The sequence below is a fragment of the Loxodonta africana genome, chromosome 1 (assembly GCF_030014295.1).
Source record: "Loxodonta africana isolate mLoxAfr1 chromosome 1, mLoxAfr1.hap2, whole genome shotgun sequence".
In the NCBI taxonomy this organism is placed as follows: domain Eukaryota; kingdom Metazoa; phylum Chordata; class Mammalia; order Proboscidea; family Elephantidae; genus Loxodonta; species Loxodonta africana.
In genome coordinates this window covers 181,540,200-181,564,250 of record NC_087342.1, presented here as the reverse complement: position 1 = coordinate 181,564,250, position 24,051 = coordinate 181,540,200, and the positions used below count along the sequence as shown (strand labels likewise).

At 39.9% G+C, this 24,051-nt stretch overlaps 2 protein-coding genes across 3 annotated transcripts in view; one reads left to right on the top strand and one right to left on the bottom strand.

Moving 5' to 3' along the window:
• TRAPPC3L (trafficking protein particle complex subunit 3L) overlaps nucleotides 1-22,010 on the top strand; it is a 47,291-nt gene extending 25,281 nt beyond the window's left edge. For both annotated transcript variants that reach the window (XM_003404270.4, XM_064290133.1), the window contains exons 4-5: nucleotides 17,201-17,386; nucleotides 20,372-22,010. In XM_003404270.4, the coding sequence (XP_003404318.1) occupies nucleotides 17,201-17,386; nucleotides 20,372-20,491 (306 nt within the window). In that variant the 3' untranslated portion in view covers nucleotides 20,492-22,010. The remainder of the gene's footprint in view (nucleotides 1-17,200; nucleotides 17,387-20,371) is intronic.
• Nucleotides 9,135-15,884, bottom strand: CALHM5 (calcium homeostasis modulator family member 5). The gene is made up of 2 exons (XM_010597334.3): nucleotides 14,269-15,884; nucleotides 9,135-10,255 (listed from the first exon to the last, which is right to left on the bottom strand). The coding sequence occupies exons 1-2, from the start codon at nucleotides 15,070-15,072 to the stop codon at nucleotides 9,866-9,868; spliced, it is 1,194 nt and encodes a 397-aa protein (XP_010595636.3). The 5' UTR covers nucleotides 15,073-15,884; the 3' UTR covers nucleotides 9,135-9,865.
• Nucleotides 22,011-24,051: the final 2,041 nt, after the last annotated feature.

Sequence of the window (24,051 nt, the reverse complement as noted above, 5' to 3'; positions counted from 1 at the left end):
TTTCCACCTCAGTGCCTCTCTGCTCATTCACAGTTTTTCCTGCCTCATGGCTTCTATTTACTGCTTTTTCTCCAGATACCCTTTGTCTTATCAGTCACCCAAACTGTGAATTTCTATGTGCGTTTCATGTTCAAAATCTTACCAAGAAAGGCTCTAACCTGTCCAGTCAACCACTCTCCCCTCAGTTGGATAGAGCTTTCACGGAGAACAGGAGAGTAATTAGCAAAAACTTTGTTCTTCCTGTCTGGGAAATCAGTAACAGTAATTTATGAATCTTACATGGTTAATGTGCTCAGCGCTAACCAAAAGGCTGGAAGATCAAGTCCATCCAGAAGCTCCTCAGAATAAAAGCCTGGTCATCTGCTTCTAAAACATCAGCCATTGGAAACCTTATGGAGCACAGTCCTGCTTTGACACACATGGGGTTGCCATGAGTTGGAATCAACTCAATGGCAACTGTTGTTTTGTTTTGTCTTTTTACTTTACCTACGAACCCTCTGCTTAGTTTATGTATATCACCTATTTCGCCCACATAAGGCAGCCAACAGTTGTGACTCTGTTACAAAAATCCCCCAATCCTAAAATATTTTGGCTATCTTGCCACCGTATCATACTAGAATAAAATGGATGTTTGAGAATTTAGGCGTTATTGTATGTGTCCCCTCCAAAACAAAACATAATTGAAGAGGGACAGAGGCATTGGAATGGTCCAGAGTTCTCAGAGTCTAGGTTGGGCTGGGGATCCAGGCGCTCCTTACCGGGCATCTCAGGGAGTGGAACTCAAGGGGAGAAACCAGATGAAAGGCGTGGTATTAACGGAAAGGGTCTGTCAGATGTGCAGAATGCAGCTGCACAGCCAGCACGGTGGGAACTGGGTGGAGACTAGATCGGAGGGAGCAGTTTTCAGCGCAGTAGCAGCCAGGGGAGACGCCAAGGGCTGAAGCCCCAGCTGTGTCTCATCCTCAGTGTTTTCCTAGGACACTACCTCAACCACACAATGGAAGCCAATCAGATTAAGCCTACATATAACATCTTTCTTCACTATTACTATTTTTCAAAGCCTAACTCACAAATTAGTGGGGGGGGGGGGGCGGCAGGGGAGCGTCTCTTGCATTGCTTTACTTTTTCCCAACATGGTATTAAAATAAGTGGGAGCCCTTGGTAAACGGATTGAATTCCGACGAAGTCACAGTACAACACAGCACAGCATTCCAGAGAAGGCTGGCATCACAGTTAGTTGAATGTCAGGCCATGTTCATACTTAGAAGCACTGCTGAACAGAGAGGAAGGGTGTGGAGAAAATTAAAAAAAAAAAAAAGTAAAAAAACTCTCAATATTTGAAAAATACTGAAAGCAAAACCAATTTGTAAAATGTTTTGAGACTTGTTACCATTTGGGCCAAAAACATGCAGACAGATTATTAAAAATGAGAAGTTTATCTAAACAAACATAATCATCCAGGCTTGATTCTCCCCACTGAGTAGGCAAGAACTGCTTTATATAAACACCCACACACTTGATTCATTCTCCTTCATACTTCTGGGAGGGGCAAAAGAGGAAAAGTGTAGAAAATTTTCTTTTGCAGAAGAGTGTGTGTATGCACAGGAACAAGGTCTGTGGATTTTGCAAACTAGTTGGATCTTACCCAGAAGACCATATTGGCTACTTATGGCAGAGTTCCAATATAAAGAAAAGGCACCTGGAGGGCAATTACCCTTAAACTTTTATTACTACCATATTCGTGTAACATTGTTTTTTCCTTTAGTCACAGAGAAGTATCTCTTAAGGCTCAATTCTCAGTCAATCCTGTAAGTCACTAGGATAACTTAGCACTGCCTCTTGCCTTATTTACGAATGTCCATCTTCCACTTCTGTTTGTGATCAGTACTTTCAGGAAATCTGGCTTTATCTAGGTGTCTTATCTCCTTGGTACTGTTATCAAAGAGGCTCCAGAGAGAACTTTTTACTCTTCCAGATATCTCAGTGCTTGAAAACCTAGGGTGCCCTAAATTTCCACTGGAGATTCTTAGTTTTATTGCTATTGCTTAATTTATTTGGCTGGAACTCATGAGAGGCTTATGAAACAAATCTCAGTGTGTGGATTAAAAATAGCAGTAGCTTTGGAAGCATTTCATTAATATAACTTTACAATGAAGTTTTTTTACAGGTAGATGAAAACCATGGAATAAATACTCTAGGAAACAAAGCCCTTAAGGCTACAGCAATAACCTATCTGGTCTAAGGATCCAGAGACCCGCTGGGAAGGTCAACCAAACTCTGGGTCAGTCCTGCTTGGTGTGATTCTTAGCTTATGGCAGAGTCTAAGACTAACAGAGGTTCAGACTTGCCCTGACCTTTCAGTGATGCTCTAGGACAGTGGTTTTCAATGCTAGCCTCCTTAGAAACACCCGGGAAGCTTTCCAAAAACTCCTGATGCCCAGGCTCTACCCTTGGCCAATTAAATTATTCTGCCTTGGAATAAGGCCCACCAAGCATTGGAACTACTTAGAGTAGCCTTAGGTTGAGAAAAAGAAAGTCTCCTTTGAGAATAAATAACAAGTCTGCCCTCACAGGGATTGAGGACAGAACTCACACTCCTTATGTGGCCCCAATTCAATAAATGGTTCTGGACATGTTGGGAAAAAAAAAATAGATTTTTAATGTAAAGGAAAAAAAATAATAATAATACTTCTACAGAAAAAGTAATAGACTATTTTTGTGAGTGCAGGTAACAAAATAATTAATATAAAAAAATAAATATTAAATAGCATTGACTATATAAGAAAAAAAAAGGTAAATTTTACTGCTTTAAAATTAAGAACTTGTCTGTTTACCAAAGGGTATCCTAGAGAAAGTAAAAGGGCAAGCCACAAACTTGGAAGAAGATATTTGCAATAGGTAACTGACAGAGGACCTGCCAGAATTCTTAAAAATCAATAAGGAAATTTGAATACCCAGGAGAAAAGACTGGCAAAAGACTTGGACAGACAATGAAAAACATTTCAGAAGAAAAACAAATGACAATAAAATGTGAAAAAATGCCTAACTTTATTAGTACTAAGGAAATACCTTTTAAAAATCACAATGATACTCCATATTGTTCCCAAAAATTTTAAATTAATATATTTTTTTAATCTAAACAGTTGAACGAAAATTAAAAAGTTGGAGAATTTAACAGTTGGTGAGTATGTAGAGCAATAGGAACACTTCTCCACTGCTAGTAGAAGGGTAATTTTGAAACAACAGTTTTAAAGACAATTTGGTGCTATGTAATAAATTTGCAGATACATATACCCTATGCTGCAGCAATTCTGCTCACTCCTGGATACATACCCTAGATCAGGGCTTCTCAAATTTGAAGGTACATGCCAATCAATTTGTGATGTTATTAAAATGTAGATTATGATTCAGTAGATCTGGGGAGGGGCGCAAGATTCTGAATTTCTTCTGGAAATTTCTGTGCCTTCCCCAGTACAGGCTGTACTATGCTTTAGAGCAGGGCTTCCCAAAGTGTGGTCCCTGTAGCAGCATCACCTGAGAACTTGTTAGAAATGCAAATTATTTTGTCTCAATCCAGACCTGATGAATCAGATACTTTGGGGGTGGGGCACAGCAATCTAGAATTTAACAAGTCTTCCAGGTGATTCTGATACAAGCTACAGTTTGAGAACCTCTGCTCTAAAACAAAAACCAAACCCGTTGCCCACAAGTCGATTCTGACTCATAGAGCCCATAAAGGACAGAGCAGAACTGCCCCATGGGGTTTCCAAGGAGTGCCTGGTGAGTTCAAACTGCTGACCTTTTGGTTAGCAGCCATAACTCTTAACCACTACACCACCAAGTTTTCTACCTCTGTTCTAGTGCATCTCAAATTTTAAGGTGCATAAGAATCACCTGAGATCTTGCTAAACTGCAGACTTGATTCAGTAGGTTTGGGATGGGATTTGAGAGTCTTTATGTCTAACAAGTTCTCAGGTGATACTGACGGTCTGAAGGCAACATTTTGAAGAGTCAGACTAGAAGACCTGTTTGTTTCTGACTTACTCAGGGCTAATCTATCTTTTACTCCCACTCAACTTTTTCTTAAGTATTAATAACCAATGATAACTTCATGTGCTAGTCCTCCCAGTAATATGTTTAATTAAAGAATTTAATCCACAGCAATGTGTTCCTTTTAAACAAAATTTAAGCAAAAATAATTAAGAGTAGAATTTCAGCTTTTGGTGGAGCTATTTGGGAGAGGTACTTATTCAGCATCTATCAAATCATGCCTCAGAGGATATATTACCAAAAAAACTGAGGAAAAAAAATGAGGAAAATCGCATGCGCAGAAAGAATCTTTCCATAAATCTATGTATAAATCCAATTTGCCTCTAGTTTTTCTCTTTTTGTAAATTCTGATTTTCATCTGTTGGTGTCCGAGTTACCTATTGCTGCATATTGCCACAAAATTTAGTGGCTTAAAACAACTTTTTATTATACTCATGGTTTTCTGGGTCAGGAGTTTGGACAAGCTATGGTGGGGACAGCTCTACAATGTCTGCATCCTCAGTTGGGGTGGCTCAAATGTCTAGAGATGGGCGGGAGGGCTTGACTAGGGCCGTAGGTCTGCGTCTTTGTTCCGGTTGGTAGTTGGGTTCCCCGGTTCTTCTCTATGTCATGTATGATGGGACTGGAATGCTCAAAATGGCTCCTTAACTTACATGTCTGGAACAACTGGAGCTTGCTGGGCCTTGCTCTCTTTCTCCACTTCACTAGCTTGGGCCTCTTCACAGCACTGCAGTGTCAGGGTAGTTGTGCTTCTTATAGGATGGCTTACTCCTCCTGTATTTAGCATGGCAAGAAACCAAGGCATAAATTGCAACACTTCTTATAATCCAGCTTTACTTCTGCTACATTCTGTGGGCTCATTAAGGCCAGATTCAAGGGGAGAATAAGACTCTACCTCTCATTTGGATACTTTGAGCTATCTTTAATTTACCACTATTAGATTTTATTGAAGTGAGACACAGATGCACCACCAAAGATGTACTGAAGATAGTTTAGATAGAAAATTTTTTTTTTTTTTTTTTTAGCTAGAGCCAATATAAATGCATAAAACAGAAGCTAGCTAGCTGTAAAAGCTCCTTTGAAAGCTCATACCACCTCAAGAGAAGCCATCGTTAGCATCTCTTTGTAACTCTGCATTCAGTGACATCACATCGATGGCTTAAAATTACACCGTTAAAATTGGAAAACACTTCAAATAAGGGGTTCCTGCTCCCACCCCAGGGGCCAGTTGTTAACCATTTATCACACCCCACTGTTTGAAATCCAAATAATGTATCAAACACTGCAACTTCACACCCACTACCATCCACACTCCCACTAACTTGCCATATAAAACTAGTAGTTGTCCATTATGGCTACACATTAGAATCACTTTTAAAAGTCTGATGTTCAGGCCTCACCTCAGAACAATTATATCAGAATCTCTGGGGGGTATGGGTTGTTGAGTGGGTCCAGGCATTAGGACTTTTAAAGCTCTTCATGTGATTCCTATGTGCAGCCAGTGTTGAGAGCCACTGACAAACGCAGATACTTTGCAACCAATCTTTCACGTGGAAGTCTTTGATTTTCCTTAATGATTTGGGAATATCAAGAGAGGTCTAAGTACTACCTACAAAGAAAGCTGCATATCCCCTGGCTTGTACAACAGAGAAAAAAGAAAGATATTAGAAAATAAGATATTTGCCTTAGAGAATTCAGAACCACTAAAGTAGAATAAGGAGCCTTGGTGGTACAGTGATTAACAGCTCAACTCCTAACCAAATCTACCAGTTGCTCCTTGGAAACCCCATGGGGCAGTTCTACTCTGTCCTATAGGGTGGCTATGAGTTGGAATCCAAATGGGTTTGGTTTTTTGTTTTTAAAGTAGAATAAATCTTTGAAATACCTAATGAGAAAAAGTGTCAGCTTTCTGCTATCCAGTGATTTTTGTGTCTTTTAACCCGTTTTTTATAGCAAACCAGTGAATCATCAGGCTTTGAAATGCCTAATTTCAATGAATAATTTCATCTTTTTCTTATTAAACGTATACTTTTTCAATGGTACTTCAAAGTCTCAAGTAGGAAACCATACACATTTCTGAAACATTATTTTGGGCACACAGATGTTTTGCAATGTATTGCTTAAAGGTACATTACATAGACTTATGTAATCATATGTCAACCATGTCTTATTTTTGTAATCTTTGTTGAATAACTTTTTTTACCTTTTTACATTAAATATGAATAAGCTGAACGTGTCCTAAAACTACTGAGTTCACTTATTGAGCCTCAACAAAAAAAGTGTGAACTACACAGAAAAAAAGAGCCATATATATTTGCACACATTTTAATCATGGGATAAATTTGACTAAAAATCCCAGTGCTGTCGAGGTGATTCCGACTCCTAGCGACCCTATAGGACAGAGTAGAACTGCCCTATAGAGTTTCCAAGGAGGACCTGGCAGATTTGAACTGCCAACCCTTTGGTTAGCAGCCGTAGCACTTAATCACTACACCACCGTTATATGCCATCAAATTTTTATATAATCTATATATTCCTTGTATGGGAAAGCATCAGGTTTTTTCAAAGACCGTTCTCCAACTGTTTCCTTGTATGTAACAGAATGGTATGGTAGGGAGATTAGCAACACCCACGTTTGGCTCTTTAGAGTCAGGGAATTAGAAACTAAGAAAGGGAGGCAGCCTGGTATGCTTCAGTTCCAGACCACTAAAGAGGACTGTTGTAGCAGTCATTTGTGGGGCCTTTTTGGTGCCCTCTCCAGATCTCTGATTTCAGGGTACCCACCTTCCAGTTGGAAACCCTGCTGGCGAAGTAGTTAAGAGTTGAACTGCTAACAAAGAGGTTGGCAGTTCAAACCCACCAGGCGCTCCTTGGAAAACCTATGGGTTAGTTCTACGCTGTCCTGCAGGGTTGCTATGAGTCAGAATTGACTCAACAGCAACGGATTTATCCCCCAGTTGCTGTGGTATAACATTCTCTGGAGGATTTCTCTTGGGTCACTGGAGGTTCCTCATCAGCATTGCCTGGGAAATACCCTCCTCTGCCTGGTCCTTGGATGGTGCAAATGGTTAAGCAATACCAGCTGAAAGGTTGGAGGTTCAAACCTACCCAGAGGTACCTGGGGAGACAGGCCTGGAAATCTGCTTCTGAAAGTTCACAGTCTTGAAAACCCTGTGGAGCAATTCTACTCTGCATACATGGGGTCACCCTGAGTTGGAATCGACTTGATGTCAACTAACTATAACAGCCCTGGGACAACTCATAGCCAACAGCTGACATCCCAGAGATTCCTGTGGGATCAGGCTAAAACATTACCTGAAACCAGTTCTTTTCTTGTATATCTGGATTACTGGTTTCTCTTGAGAGGTTTATGTTCACTTCCAGTTGATTTTCTGTCTCATACTCTGCTTCTAGAGAATCCAATCTAGACACAACTGCCCATACTTCTAAATTCTCCTCTACTAAAACTGGCTTATTCCTCTGCCTCTGGATACTGGCTTAAATCAAGAACAGACGCCTATTCCTACCCCCATTCTGCAAAGATGTCCATGGGCCATGTCAAGTTTCTTGGACTAGTTTTAATCCTGAGTGAAGTACTTACTATCCTGAAGGAAATCACCACTAGGAGTCAGGATGTGAACCTGTTGAGGTACCTTGCTCCAGAGAGGGAAGAAGAACTCTTTTGCCACTCACCAGGCAACAGTGAAGAGTGCTCTGAGCTGTGGCTTGTTACTAGAGAGCTTGGATGTTCTTGAATGGGGCTGCCATTGCCATGAGTGTAAATTTTCCAACTGCAGAAAGTCCCTGGGTAGCAAAATACATCCAGAATTGACTACCAAATCCTCAGCTGCTTACTAATCCTGTATAACTGCTGTTTCAGTTTCTCACCCACCCCAAGAGATGCAGTGGACAGTCGCCCATTCCCACATACCCTCTCCCAGCTCAGCAGCAGTTAAGGCATGATAGCTCTGAATCAAAAAGAGTTAAATGGGAACATCTGTCTTTGGTGACTTCTGTCTCCCTTCATACTGATACTTCTACCCCTTTTTATGCTTGTCCTGTCCTTGCTTTACACACACACACACACATGCACACACACACACACACACACACACACACACACATCTGACCCTGCACCTCCAAGTTCCCAAAGCTATGTTCTGGGTCTTACACCTGCAGGGTCTTGCCCTCAGTTTGCAATTATGTTTTGTGGTAATTAAGAGTTAATCTCTGGGCTTCTCAAACAGGACAAGGATTCCGGGTAATAAAAAGTATGAACCACAGCATAACACATAGTGCCTCTTCCTTAAGCATCAGTGCCATTCAGAGATTTGCAAAGAATTAAATATGTTATATATATATAAATATATATACACACACACATTAAAAATATACATATATATGTGTGTTGTGTGTGTGTGTATATATATATATATATGTGGAGCACTGGTGGTGCAGTGGTTAAGAGCTCTACTGCTAACCAAAAGGTTGGCAGCTCGAATCGACCAACCACTCCTTGGAAACCCTACGGGGGCAGTTCTATTCTGTCCTATAGGGTGCTATGAGAATTGATTCAACAGCAACCGGTTTTGGTTTTTTGGAATATATATGTATATATTTATATATATATATGAACATATACATGTATAAACCCATTTTTAGTATATATATAAATATATGTAAAATCTGCTGCCGTCAAATCAATTCTGACTCATAACGACCCTATAGTGCAGAGTAGAACTGCCCCATACAGTTTCAAAGGAGCGACTGGTAGATTCAAACCAACAAGCTTTTGGTTAGCAGCTGAGCTCTTAACCACTGTGCCACCAGGAGTCCATATATATATGGATATATTACATAGAAGAATACAAAAATTTGTCTTATTTCTGGCAAACTTGAAACTGTAAAAACATTTTGCACCAGCACTGCTTTGGACAGTATACTCTGACCTCCACTTAGGCCCAACTTACCATTAGATATAGGAGGCACCGTGGTGTGCCTAGGGCCCACGATACTATTAGGGGCCCACAAAAGTGTTTTAAATTGACAACTAATGAACTTTTAGGTTGGAGAAAATGTTTTAATATATAATATTAATATATTCATCTTTATATCAATGTGGTCATAAATGTATATTTTTTTAATGTAGAAGGGGCCCACAAAGGTAAGAGTCCCTAGGGCCAAAGAAGGTCACAATGTGGCCCTGCCTGCAGTGGCATATTTTCAGAATACTGGGAAAACAAGTTAAAAGTTCTAAATTTTAGACATCGTCTCCTTTCAATTGGCTATTTTTGAGAACTGAGATCTTCAGATTCCGAGGGAATGAATTTCAAATGGTAGAATTTCATACATTCTTCAAAAGACAGTAGGATAGATATGCAGGACAAGGACCCCTGATAGTCACACCTGAGATCCTGCTGTGTACTGTGTAGGGCAGTCTAAGTTAAGAGTGCCTCCCTCACTCATGAGACACTGCTTCTGCCCCCAGGTGCCATGCCAATATTTGCAGAGGGTGGCAGATCCTCTTGCAGGTGTCTGAGAACTTGAAATCTTAGAACTTGAAGGGACCTTAGGGGCCACTGAGCCAAAACCCCAACCAATAATGCCAGAGGACTTTTGTCACCATCCTTTACACCAGTCATTCAGCCTCAGCTTGAGCCCATCTGACTCTGTTTGGGTGCTTCAAAGCTGCTTCCTTTGTGTCATTGTCTTGTAAAGAAACACTAAATGGATGAAAATACAGATATACAGGTCACTGTTGATGCAGTAGGAGGATCTTAGATGAGTATACTTTGAGTCAGTGATGGAGGATGAGCTACATTTTGTGGGTGGTATCCGCAAGCACCATTGTTGTCTCGTTTTCCTCAGGGCTGAGATCCAGACCACCCTCCACCATCCTGTGGAGGGTGCTGTAGTGTTGCTGGCTTTGATGGAAAGAATGCAGCTCTGAAGCAGCCTCCCAGGCCGCAAAGGAGGGCAAGGGGAAGGCCTCTGGCCTCTTGTTTTCAAAAAAGCACTTCAGGTTCCTCTCACTCAGCTTGTTGGCATAGTCCAGGAACATATTTTCCAGCTTCTCCTTCTCCTTTTGTGCGTATGTCTTCCAGAAACTCAGCTGAAGGTGGCTAACTTGAGATCGGCAGCGGGCATAACAAGTGGTGACCAGGGAGAAGAAAGATGCAGAACAGATCAGGCACCATCCTAGAATCTTAGGAAGAGAGAAATATTGAGAGCATGTAAAAGCAAAGCTGCTTTTCAGAGGTCTGAGGTAGTGTTATCAGGAAGTGTATGCTAAATGAACTACATAGCCATTGCCATACCTCATTTGAAATCATTCATCTTATTTTTTAAACAAAATTTTCAACTGTCACAATAAAGTTAAAGCTTGCCTAGTCTCTATTCTCCTACCCACTATTGTTGCTATTCAAGGAAATAACCAGAAGGCAGGCAAAAGAAGAATATAGATTATCCCAGAATTGGATGAACCAACCCCTCAAATAGTATTAATTATTAGAGGAAAGAATTCTATGTTTGAGTAAATGTGGTCATTTGGGTAAATGACCAGTTCCTTAATCCAATGTTTTTAGGCATTGATGAACGCATATACCTGGCTAGGTAACCAGTTTTTCTGACATTACTTTGTTTAAATGTATTACATTTAAATGGATTTTACCTGAGAGAAATATCATTATTCGTTATCAGCGGTAAATAGCACCAGCCATAATACATTAAGGAAACTGAAGTTATAAGAATTTAAAGTCTGCTTAGAAGCTGGAAAATAAATTAAGGTCATTCTAAATCTTCAGGATTATTATCTTTCTGAATTTTGGTAATTGGAAAAAAACAAACTTCCCTCAAAATACAAACTGATTCAACTGTCGTTGTTTTGTTTTTTGTGTGTTGTGTTTACTAAATTATAAAACCAGAAGGCTAGATACTTCAATTTATCCTTGAAATATTTTTTGTTCCAATTATTTTTTTCATAACTGGAGTTAATTTCATGTTTGGACAACAAACAAATCTCCTTCAAAATGTCTCTTGACATTTTAATTAAATGATCTTAGTATTTCTCTGCAGATAGGCCAATTTGAAAATTGAAACAATAATATTCAAATGAACCAGTTTCTTCAGAACGTAACAGAACCACAAATAAGCTCCAATGCTTTAGGTCAGTAGTTCCCAACCCCTGGCTCAGAACAGGGAGTATTGTGAAGGGTCTGAGACTCTATACAGGTGCCATGATTGTCTGTACTAGCAGAATAATAAGCTCTTGATTCCCACTGAAAACAATCAAAACCAGTTGCCATTGAGTCGATTTCAACTCATGGCAACCACGTGTGTTATAAAGTGGAACTGCGCTCCATGGGGTTTTCAATGCCCTTGTTTCAGAAGTAGATCACCAAGCCTTTTGTCCCAGGTACATCTGGGTGGATTCAAACCACCAACATTTTGGTTAGTAGCCAAGCGATACCAGCTTTCGCTTTACTATGGTGATCTCTGTGCCTCAGTTTCCTCTATTATAAAAAAGGGGTCACCTATTTCCGATGGTAGTTATGGGGTTTAATGAGATGATATGTATGGAGTGCATAGGGCAGTGCGGACACATATGCACATGCAGTAGCTGCTGGCAGTTATAACACACTGTTACTTTTCAAATGTATATACAGTAAAACCTACAAAAGCTGAAACTTGTATAAGGTGGAAACTTGTCAGAAAAGGAAAACTCAAATATTTTCCACTAAAAGGAGTGATAGAAAAGTGGTAAGACCGTGTACCCTGTCAAAGACGGAAAACTTGAGAGATCCAAAAAGCAAAGCAGTCCTGTTGAGTTCTGCCTCTCATAGGTTTCATTGCGTATTTATGTAAAAGCATTACTGAGCTCAGAGTATCTTTCTGTTATTAAAACTAATGAATAAGGCACAACTGCAGTTAAGTGAAAGTTTTCATATTTATTTACCTTGAATCTCCAGGGGCTGGCTCCCTCAGATCTTCCTCTTTTCTTCATCCTCTGCCTTCCTCTTTCCCCACAACCAGGTATCTCACCTCAGTATTTGAATCAGTTCTGCCTGAGTCACAGACTACTTGATCAGCTTCAGACCCCTCTGCCACTGCATGAACTTAGCATTGACTTTCCCTTGCCTGGATGCTGAGCCTCCTTGTTGTTCTTCAGTTCTTAGTTCCTCAAGTCTAACTAGAGCATGGTGCGTGCCCCTACCCAAATCCTCAATGGTGTCCAATTCCGCTTGAGTCTCCTTGCCTAACCTCTCCTAGTTATCCCATCGATTTGGAATACCTACCATGGACCAAGAACTTCATGCCCACTATCTCTAAACATTCCAACAACTCTGCAAGGTAGGTTTTATTACCTGCAAATAGGAGCTCTGGTGGCACAGTGGTTAAGAGCTTGGCTGCTAACCAAAAGGTCAGCAGTTCAAATCCACCAGCTGCTCCTTGGAAATCCTGTGGGGCAGTTCTACTCTGTCCTATAGGATCACTATGAGTAGGAATTAACTCCATGGCAACTAGTTTTTTATGAGAAAACTGGGGCTCAGAGAGGTCAAATGACTAGCTCTAGGTCAGTATTTAAACTCAAGACTAGCCAACTTTAAGGCCAAGTTTTTTCCACTACTCTACCCTAACTTCCTTAAGAATGGAGAAGTCACCCAGCTGGATTTCTTGTTTCTCCATTCCACCGATGGATAAATGGATGAATGTACTTTTCCCACCCCCACCTCTACCACCCACATACCCAGCTGTTGGCCTGGACTGTACATGGCCTCCTGCCTATCTGAATCTCTGTGGTCAGCACCTGCTGTTGGTACAGCTCCCCTTGTCTACATACCTCATCTACCCTCCCCACTGGAGTCAGCCCCAGGCTCTGCCTCTTCTCATTCTACTGAAAAGTAAACAGGTAAGTGTGCCCAGGTAAGCTATGACAGGATGTACATGATTTCCTTATGCCAGCGTTTAGAGAAGAACCGCTCATACAGCGATAAGTGCTTGAACCTGGTACTAACTGAATGGAGCCTGGTTCCTGAGGGCATCAGTCATAAATCATTTATTGTGTCATAGCATTCCTAATTAATACCTTCCTACAACAAAAGATGAAAGACATTTGGGAGCCTGGCATGTTTTATCTAAGACGTGTTTTATGCATTAAACAAAAGATTTTGCTTTGGAGTATATTTTGACTTATCGGCTTATGAAAATAGTAAGACCAGACTGATAACGAGCTTTGGAATGTATGGTCTTAAAAGTAAAATTTGCCTTGATGTGTTATAAAGGCAAATCTTTGCTGAAAAAACTGAAATTATACTATCTTCAGTGCATTTACTTTGAAACAAATAGCATTTCTGATAAATTCTGGGTCTGTTTGTCTGCTCTTATTGCTTGTTTTGGTTTTGGGAATGCAATCCTACTACTCACAGATAGGCAGTCAGGCTTTTCCTGAGGCCAGGGCAAGGCTGCACATCTGGATTTGTTCTCATGCACTTGGAGGAATGACAAGCTATTTCCCTGCATCATTTGGGTAAAGCTATTATTTCCTTCTGTTAAATAATACAATGCCCCAAACCCTGAGCACCAAAAGTAATATAAGAACTTCTTTAGCTGTACAGCACAAGAGTATAAGACGTAATCTCTCTGGAGAATACAGTCACTTTTCACTGAAGGCTATTTAAAGACTGCTGAGTCCTACTTTATATGGTAAATTCTCAGTCTTGACAATGTTTACATAGGGAGGGCAGTTGCCAGAAATCGTTCGAGGAAATCTCTACACTGATTATACTACAAGCAACTTTAAAAAGTATTAGCTCATTTGATTCAGCTAAATTATAATAGGCAGTTTGAAAGTAATTGAGAGGAGGCAGTAATTTCTAATTGCAGCTTTGCCATTAACACCCAGTTTGTAATTTAGTGCCCTGCATTATTTACAAAGTCAACCCAGAGAGATTGTTTTAAAGTACTTAAGTATTTACGTATGCATAACCCAAAGGATATTTCCTTTTTGGAAATGGAAAATGCATGGTCCAGTCAGCAATTTCATCATGCTATCCAACTTCTAAAAAGCTTTTCCAGAGATTGTCTTAATGCTGCATTATGCTCTAATTTCCATTTAGCTTCAAAATGTTCTGGCAAGGCTCTGCTTCAACCCTGGCTGAAAGGAGCACAGAGAGAATGCTTCCAGCTCATGCTGGGAAAGGCGAATTTGTGCCGTCTTACCTGAGACTGGGCTTGAAGTGAGAGTTTCAGTTCTTCATTGTCAGTGGGTGTCATGCTGGTCTTGCCACAAGATATTTTGTGAAGTTCTTCCCAACACTCTTTGGGCTTGCCCTTGCAAATCAGGTCCAGGAGTCTGGAACTCTTTGTCCCGCTCATGGCACATTCATAAAAAGTCCCGTTGAGCAAAGCCACTGAAAGCCACATCATTGGAGCCACCAGTGAACTCAGAGTGATCTGGCCGAGGACACAGAAGAAGCGGCAGCTGTGGCCCCTGGGGAAGATCTTCCTGGGGTTCACACAGCAGCCTGTGAACAGTCTCCACGACCTGTTGTTCAGAAAGAATCCCAGGATTAGTAACACCCAAGCAGGACCAAAGAGGAAAACGAGCCCATAGACTGTGTTCTCAGTGCTGCAGGGGCACTTAAAAGCCACGAGGGAGAAGAGCCGCTCCCCTCCCACGGTCAGCAGAGCCATGAAGCTATACCCTATAGCAGTTTTCTGGTTAAGGAGGAATTTTAAAACCCCCTGAAAAGCATCCATGTTGGAAGTCCACAAAGAGAGAAAATGTCCTTGTTTATGGGCACAGCAGCTGTGGCAGCAGCCGAGGGTGGAGCTAGCTCTTTCTTCATAGAAACAACAGTCCTCCTTCTCAGACAGAATTCCGCCAGATAAGGAAACAACGTCATCTGCTAGGAATGAGTATTTCCCAACCATGTCCAGAGAATGCCTCCTACTGGTGGACACTGGGTCGTGAAACTGCTGCCTACACACCGACAAAAAGAGTAAATTCAAATTACACAGCATCCAATTTTATATTATTTCCAGGCACTTTGGATAGAGAATTAGAAAGAAATACTCAGACGAATAACAGTCTTGGAATTTTCCAGCTGAAGGAATCAACATTAGCAGAAATGGGTACCAGCCAATTGACTGGGGGCCAAGTCGAATCTCCAAGCCTAGAGTTTCATGATGGTTTTTTTTCTCTTGCTACTTGACTTAAGGTTTGGAAGACAGGAATTTGTTATATAACCTTTTAAACTGCCTAGGGTTAGAGGCTTGAACTAAATTTTAGGATTTGGGGTTTTTGAAATTTATATGGAAAAGTATTAGGGAGGGTTTGAGTTTTGAAGGAAAGACAAAAGGAGACGGTGCCTCATTATTTCTTTCCTAGGCTATCACAGTAACCTGTTGATTGGCATCTCTGCCTTTGAATTCACCACCCACCTTAACCCTCAACCCTAAATCTGTCCTCCATGCCGATACCAAGGAGATTCTTCTAAAACAAAAACCCAAATCGGCTTTAGCTTGAAACACACTAGGGGCTCCCCACTGCTTCCAGGATGATAGATCTCATTCACCTTCCCCTAAACCTCATCATAAGGACTTGTCATGGTATTTCCCATGCCTTCTTCTCTTTGCCTAGAATGCCTCCTCCCCATCCATCTGACAAACTCTCACTCAATTTCATGAATACAGTCCAAGTTTCTTTCTCTGTGAATATTTCCCAGAATTTCTCCCAAATACATTCCTAATTGCTTCCTAATCCATAACATTGTACTTGTAGGACTTATCACACCACTGATGTTATTTAATGTTTGCAACCCCTCTTTGGCTATGAACTCTTGCTGTTGTGGGCCATTGAATTGATTCCAACTCTTAGTGACTCTATAGGATAAAGTAGAACTGCCCTATATGGTTTCCTAGACTGTAATCTTTATGAAAGCAGAATGCTGCATCTTTCTCCCTAGGAAGGGCTGGTGAGTTCTAACTGCCAATCTCCTGGTTAACAGCCAAGCGCTTAACCACTGCATCATCAGCGCCCCTTATAAGCTCTTATAAAACAGGAACTACATCTTATTATATATCCTGTGCCTAATCATGGTCTCAAACACAGAGTGGATGCTCATTTAATAATTTAATTTTTCAGATAGAACTTAAACTCCCATCCTATGCCAGACACTGTGCTCCATAGGCAGTGCTCAGTAAGTACAAGCTGAATGAGTGAATGATGAAACTTTTAGTACTTCTAATTATACCTAATTTGAGGAAATAGTCTCCATCTCTCTCCCACATTACTCTTAATTTAAAAACTAAATTCATTAAGGCATTTGGAAGGGAACAAATTTTCATTACTGAATTTCAAAGTCCAGGCCTTTATGTTTTGTGAAAAGAAATTGCCTTGGACTAGGATGCAAGGAACTAACTTACAGTATGAACTTGGCCATATACCATTTTACTTTTTTGAATCTTAGTTTACTCATTCCTGAAACTAGAGTTGTAAAAGAAATAATCTCCACGATTTTTTCCATTTCTGCATTTCGAACACAGTAAAATGGTAGCTTTTTTTTGAAAAGTTACTTTATCATGTATTTCTGTGCTTCCCACCATTGCCACTTGGTCCTTCTCAGAGACTTATCCTTAGTAACATGAGTTCCACCGACTCCCAAAACTCACTTGAGCCTAGTGTGCCCGTAGCATCCTCTGCTCTGATGGTTACCCTCCTATTGCAGTAGATGTCTCCTGGGAACCTTCTAAGAATTCAGGAACTTATACTTTGCTTGGCTCAATGTGACAAATATGCTGGTATGTTTATGATAATATTTTAATTTCCTACCCTCCTAGATGATATTTATGTTTGAAAAACATTTTTTTTTCTGAAAATAATTCCTTAGTCTGGTGTTTCCTAAGCCATAGTATTGCCACAGAACACTAGTCCCTTAGGATGCTCCCTAAAAATTAAAATGTTTAAAAATTTGCACAAGTCATAGGGTCAATGAATTGTAAAGGTAAGTTTGAACCCGGGCGTTCTGACTACACGCTGTACATGCTCAATGTTGTGTTGCAATGCTGGTAACAGTAAGTTTCCCTATTAATAGATATTTGCTCTTGACCAAGTTTTATTAAGTTTTTTTTTTAATCTTCTTCTCATCAGGTTGCTTTCAAGATGTACTTGGGAATTACACCAAATGTGACCTGTAACAATTTGAGTAGAAATGAGTTTTCTCTGATTCTGGACAAGAATCCTCTAGTGGAGTTTGTGGAAGAGCTCCCCGCTGGGCGACCTTCTCTGTGCTACTGTAACTTACTCTGTGGGATTATCAGAGGTGCCCTGGAAATGGTAAAGAACATACTTCATTGTGCCAAATGTATTAGTTACCTGGAGTTTCTGGGTGATACAAATGGTTAACACAATCGGTTGCTATCCAAAACACTGGCATTTTGAGCTAGGCCAGGGGCACCTTGGAAGAAAGGTCTGGCAATTGACTTCCAAAAAATCAGCCATTGAAAACCCTATGGAGTATAGTTCTTCTCTGACACACTTGGGTTCACCATGAGTCAAAATCACCTCAACAACAACTGTTTTTTTTTTTTCCAGTTATCTATTGCCGTATAACCAATTAACCCCAAATGTACCAGCTTAAAACAACAAACATTTGTTATCTCACACAGTTTCTGAGGATCAAGAATCTAGAAGCAGCTTAGCTGGGTGATTCTGGCACAGAGTCGCTAATGAGATTGTTATCAAGGTGTTGTCTAGGGTTGCTGTCTCTGTAGACTTAACTGGGGCTGGAGAATCTGCTTTCAAGCTCACTCACATGATTGTCAACAGTTAGCCAGAGGCTCTAGTTCCTTGTCACATGGCCTCTTTGGAGAACTACTCATAAAATGGCAGCTGGTTTTGACCAGAAAAAAAATGACCAGAGAAAGAGTGAGAGGGAAAGACAGCGAACCCAAGATGGAAGCCATAGTTTTTTTTATAACCTAATCTCAGAAGTGACATAGTACCACTTCTGCTGTATGCTATTTGCCACAGACATAGCCCTGTTGCAATGCAGGAGGGAACCACATGAGGACATGAATACCAGGATGTGGGAATCATTGGGAGTTGTGTTCAAGGCTGGTTTCCATACTTGGATTATTCATTGATTTAAAAAAGAAAAATTAAGGAGAGGATTTTAGGAAGAGCTAATGATTAACAAGATCAAGTACAGCAAAGAGGCTAAGTAAAACCAGATCTGAAAAACATTTACAACATTTAGGAACCAAAAGTCAGGGAGGACCTTGGTAAAAGCTATTTAAGGTAAGCAGAGGAAGAAGGAGACAATCGCAGATTAATGATCCAAGGGAGCCCTGGTGGCACAGTGGTTAAGTGTTCGGCTGCTAACCAAAATGTTGGCAGTTGGAATCCACCAGCCACTCCTTCGAAACCCTATAAGGCAGTTCTACTCTGTCCTGTAGGGTCACTATGAGTAGGAATCCACTCAACCGCAATGAATGAGCCAAGAGCAGCTTAGGTAACAATCTAAATGATTACAATCAACAGGTCTCATTTTTCCAGAAGTTTAGCTATTAAGAGTGGTACAACCAGATAGTAGCCAAAGGCTAGATATGTGTTGACCTACCCAATAACGAGGCATGCATATTATTTTCAATTATTTGTGATAATTAGTGGAAGGACATAGTAAAACAATAGAAATAATATATTATTCACACATTCCCCATGCTGCTACCCTAGCATTTTTCTAGCTTTGCTCTGCAATCAGTGGCCATGAGAGCAAGGAAAGGAAAGGAAGAGTTCTGGGAGCTTATGTGCAAAGGGTTGACTTAAAACCAAGTCAAAAATAAGATAAAGAAGTCTCCAGTTTTCATGAATAACAGCTGATTCGTATGCTAAATGACAAATAGGCATCAAACTTTTGTGGCCCCAAATACCAAAATAGCTTCAACTTAGCCTCCATGTTATTTTAACTGATTTTCTGCTAAATTTTGACAAAGACACAAAAGATTTTATGGAAAAAAAAATTGAGAGTGAATTTGGCTTCTGTATTTCAAAGTGCATTCTCAGCCTTCTGTTGAGTGGTGGGCATCACAAAAACATGGTTTTTCTTCCCAGTATGAGCTAGATAATTTGTCCCACCAAGGTCTGTTGTTTGGTAAATGCAGCCTGGTTGGACAAGGGATTCTTAGTGAGATAAGAGAATTGAGTCAGATTAAAACCAAAACCAAATCCAGTGCTGTCGAGTCGATTCCAGCTCATAACGAGTCAGATTAGCTTCAATAAATAGTTCTTAATTTCCTACTAGACACAGACACTTTCACGTATTTGCTTTTAGAAAAGAGCCCTGGTGGCACTGTGAGAAAGTGTTTGCTGATCAAAAGGTTGGCGGTTTGAACACACCAGCCATTCTGCAGGAGAAAAATGAGGTAGTCTGGCTCCGTAAAGATTACAGCCTTGGAAACCCTATGGGGCAGTACTACCCTGTCCTATAGGGTGGCTGTGAGTCAGGATCAGCTCATCAGCAATGGGTTTGGTTTCGGTTTTATTTGCTTTTATTGAATAGTTTTTCTTATTTTTTCATATATATCCCAATGACTTAAAATAAGTCTGAATGAATACTCTGCTGAGTGTAGGTCGAGTTCCACGCTCTCCTATGTGAACAAATTGTAATGAAAAAGCGGGGTCCAGGAAGCGGGAAATACTTTGCAGAAGAGACCTGAGCATCAGATATTCAGGTCTGTGATTTCAATCTTTAATTTTATATCCATAATTCATTTAGTTGATTTTTTTTCAAAGCTCTCAAAGCCATAAAAAAAAAAAAAATTAAAAGCCATAAGTGATTGCTAAATGTTAGGATAAATGATTATGTGATTTAGCTAAAAAGACAGAATGATTTATGGCAAATCAGTCTGAGAGGAACCATTTAAGGATCCACTTCTCCTTGGAAGTTCTGCTTGGGCTGCACACTAAATTGAGGCTATCTTTGAGTTGGGAATTTGTGTTCTACTTGAGATGGAGCTGTAGTTCAGCCCTGCACTGTGAGCAAAAATTGGCAGAGGCCCATACCTCTGGGTCTGCCCCAGAACCATCTGAGTTGGGCCAGGTCCTCTAGTGCCTTTCTCTTTCCAGACTCATACCTTGGGGTTGACACACAGCCAGACCATCTCTGGAGGACACATAGTAAAGGGCCCTTAGCACACAGAACTGGCTCTTATTCCATAAATAAAGTCAACTTCTTATGGGATAAGTACAGCTGAAAGCAGGACTGTGAAAAACCTTTTTTTAAAAACTGAGTTACACAAGCCTTTTTTTTTTTTTCCCTAGGTTCATTTGGCTGCTGATGTTACATTCTTGCAAGACAGACTAAAAGGCGACAGTGTGACAGAAATAGGAATAAAATTTCTGAAGAAGCTAGATGAAAAAAAATATAGACAGAAAAAATGAAGAAGAGCATGCAAAATGCCATAGGGTGGCTAGTTGAAGAGTTACTATTAGCTAAATATGTATAGCCATAGACATTTTTAATTGTTTAGTAGCATGAGCTTTTGAAAGTTTATAAATCAGCCAGTATTTTAAATGCTCTGCCCTAAGTTTTAAAGCTCTTTTTCGTTTGCTTATAAATTTTTTTTTTAAATTTCACATATTTTCAATTTGTGTCCATAAGATTTTATGTACAAGTAACTCCTTAGAAGACAGTAAGCGTGAATTCTACATACTGTGCAATCCATCTTAAGAGAGGCTATTCATTTCATTTACTTAGGGTAACAGAAAACACACACATACACACACCACCTATACAAACAGTATATTTACTTTTCTTACCAGGAAAAAGGGTGAAATGATACAGTAGAGAGCTAACTACTCTAGGCAGTTTCCAGATATTGTATATTGCATTCTCCATAGAAACAATTCCATTTGTAACATTTTTCCATATTTCTGAGAAATTGCTAATGTGATTTTTCTCGTATCTTAGCATGGCTGATAGCTTCAGCTTCCTGAAGCTGCTCTTGATTTGTGGTAAGTAAGGTAGGCTATTTATTTGGATGATAATTTTGAAACATTTTAAAACAGCATTTAATTTTAATTCATTTAGTTTTTAAATTTAATTTTTAGGTAGTTGGCATTAATCAAACTCCATCTTTTTCTTATGAAATATTGCTGATGGCCAGGCCAGAAAATCTCTAAAATGAGGGTTAAATAATGTTCTTTGGGAATACTTTCTTACCCCAATGCTTATTCACTTAGAATTTTTAATTATCATTTTTATCCTCTAAAAATCTTCCACTTAAAATTTAAAACATCCTAGATTAAATAAAAAATAATCTTCACTAGACCCTCATCACACACTACAGCAGCCTGCAGAGCTGCCCAGAATCTACCAGACTCTTTAGAGAACGCAACTACAAGGGACGGTTACAATTCATGTGACATCCTCAGTTAAAACTTGTGTAACTGATGTGATAGTGATAGAACTCAACTAGAACTCAGCGTCATGAGGAGGACAAAGATGACTGCATTGAAGAAAAGCCGTCCCTGCTTCTGGACATCTCAGTTACATAAGCCAACAAATTTACTTTATTCTTTAAGGGAGTAGAGTTGGGTTTCTGTTACTCGCACCAACAGAATCTGAAGTACTATGTCTGCCAAATCCCCCATCCTCATCAATAGGAATGTAACAACGTTCATTGTGTGATAAATATGTGATAGGTCAGAAAATTTACAATGTACTGGAGAATATTAAAGAGAATAAACTATTTCTCATTACATTTTACACATGGTTGAGTGTTCAATGAAATAAAACTTATACTCACAGAGCACTCCTCCTCACAGAGAGGAAAAGGTCACAAGAGGGAGCAAATAGACAGAGACTTGCATTATAGCATGTATCTACCCAGCACTCCAAGTTCCAGAAAAGGGAGATTCCACAAAGAGAAGACATAATTTTAAATTAATGATACCTGGTTAAAAGAAACCCAAATTCATACATTTCTGTTTTCTTTAACACATTTCCAGTGGAAACTTAAATCACATCACGAGTCACTTGAGGATTCCAAAATCTAAGTAATTCGCCGATTTCAGGAGCCTCCCAGTACATAAATCTTACAAGCCAGCCAACTACATTTAGTTACTTGCTATTTCAGTGTAGTGTGTGAGTCACATAGATTTTAGTGACTTAAAAAAGAGGAAATGCTGATTCCTAAAGGTCCATATATATCAAGCAAGAAAGTCACCTGGAAATACTGACTTCTTGTTTATAGATTCAATCAACATTTTATCAGATGCCGTGCAAATCAGTATGTGTGTGGCATCTTATTTTATTTTCACAACAATCTTTGAGACTTTAAGTCTGTAACAGAGAGAAATGGTGGCTATGAAACTAAAAAAGAGCTACATTTTCCAGCACTTAGTCTTTACATATGGTGCTGGTGAGCAAAGGGGGTCAGGACTGGTTCTAATCTTGGGGGGCTGAGTGAGAAGAGGTGCCACAGGAGTAGGCAGTTTAGGAAAAAAGTGAACAAACTTCATATATTTTGAGTTCAAGGTGGCTTTGAGACAATCAAACGATACCAGGAGTTCAGAGGAGAGGTCTGAATGGAAGATGGACCTTGGGGACATCAGTACATGGATAAGAGTAAGAGCAGTGGATGTGGATGGCAGCATCTGGGGAAAGCATGGATTTGAGAAAATATAAGAGGTAAAGATGGAGTCCTGGGAAATAACACCATTCAAGGGGCAGCAAGTGAAGAACAGCACAAGTGAGGCTGAACTTTCAGTCAAAGACATAGAAGGGAAAATGTGGTGACAGTGATGTCAAGAGAATTTCAAGGAGAATAAAGTGGTCAGAAGTATCAGATGCTGCTGAGAACTTAAGAAGGTTAGAACTGAAAAGGAACCCTGAATTTGATAATGAGGACGTCTTTGCCTCAGAGCGATTTCAGTCCTGTGGCAGAGGCAGAAGTCTCATTGTAGAGGATTAAAGAGTTATTGGGAGGTGAGACATTACATATAGATGATTCTTTTCAGGAACTTGGCTGTAAATGGAAGGAGAGACAGAATATGAAGTGCAGAGTTGGGAGTTTTTTTTTTTTTTAAGAAAGCAGATATTTGAAAATATGTTGTTAGGTGCCATCAAGTCAGTCAGTTTCCATTCATAGCAACCCTATGTACAACAGAATGAAACAATGCCTGGTCCTTCTCCATCCTCACAATCGTTGTTATATTTGAGCCCATTGTTGCAGCCACTGTGTCAATCCATGTTGTCAACGGTCTTCCTCTTTTTCACTGTCCTCTACTTTACTAAGCATGATGTCCTTCTCCAGGGACTGGTCCCTCATGATAACATGTCCAAAGTATATGAGGCGAAGTCTCATCATCCTTGCTTCGAAGTAGCATTCTGATTGTTCTTCTAAGACAGACTTGTTTGTTCTTCTGGCAATCCATGGTATATTCAATATTCTTCGCCACCACTATAAGTCAAAGGCATCAATTTTCCTTTGGCCTTCCTTATTGTCCAGCTTTCACATGCCGATGATTAAAAACACCATGGCTTGGGTCAGGCGCACCCTAGTCCTTAAAGTAACATATTTGCTTTTTAACATTTTAAAGAGATCTTTTGCATTAGATTTGCAAATGCAGTGCATCATTTGATTTCTTGACTGTTGCTTCCATGGGTGTTGGTTGTGAATCCAAGTAAAATGAAATTCTTGACAGCTTCAATCTTTTCTCCATTTATCATGATGCTGCTTATTGGTCCGGTTGCGAGGATTTTTGCTTTCTTTATGTTAAAGTGTAATCCATACTGAAGGCTGTGGACTTTGTTCTTCCTTAGTAAGTGCTTCAAGTCCTCTTCTCTTTCAGCAAGCAAGGTTGTGTTATCTACATATCGCAAGTTGTTAATGAGTCTTCCTCCAATCCTTATGCCCTGTGCTTCTTCATACTGTCCATCTTCTCAGATTACTTGCTCCACATACTCATCAAATATGCATGGTGAAAGGATACAACCA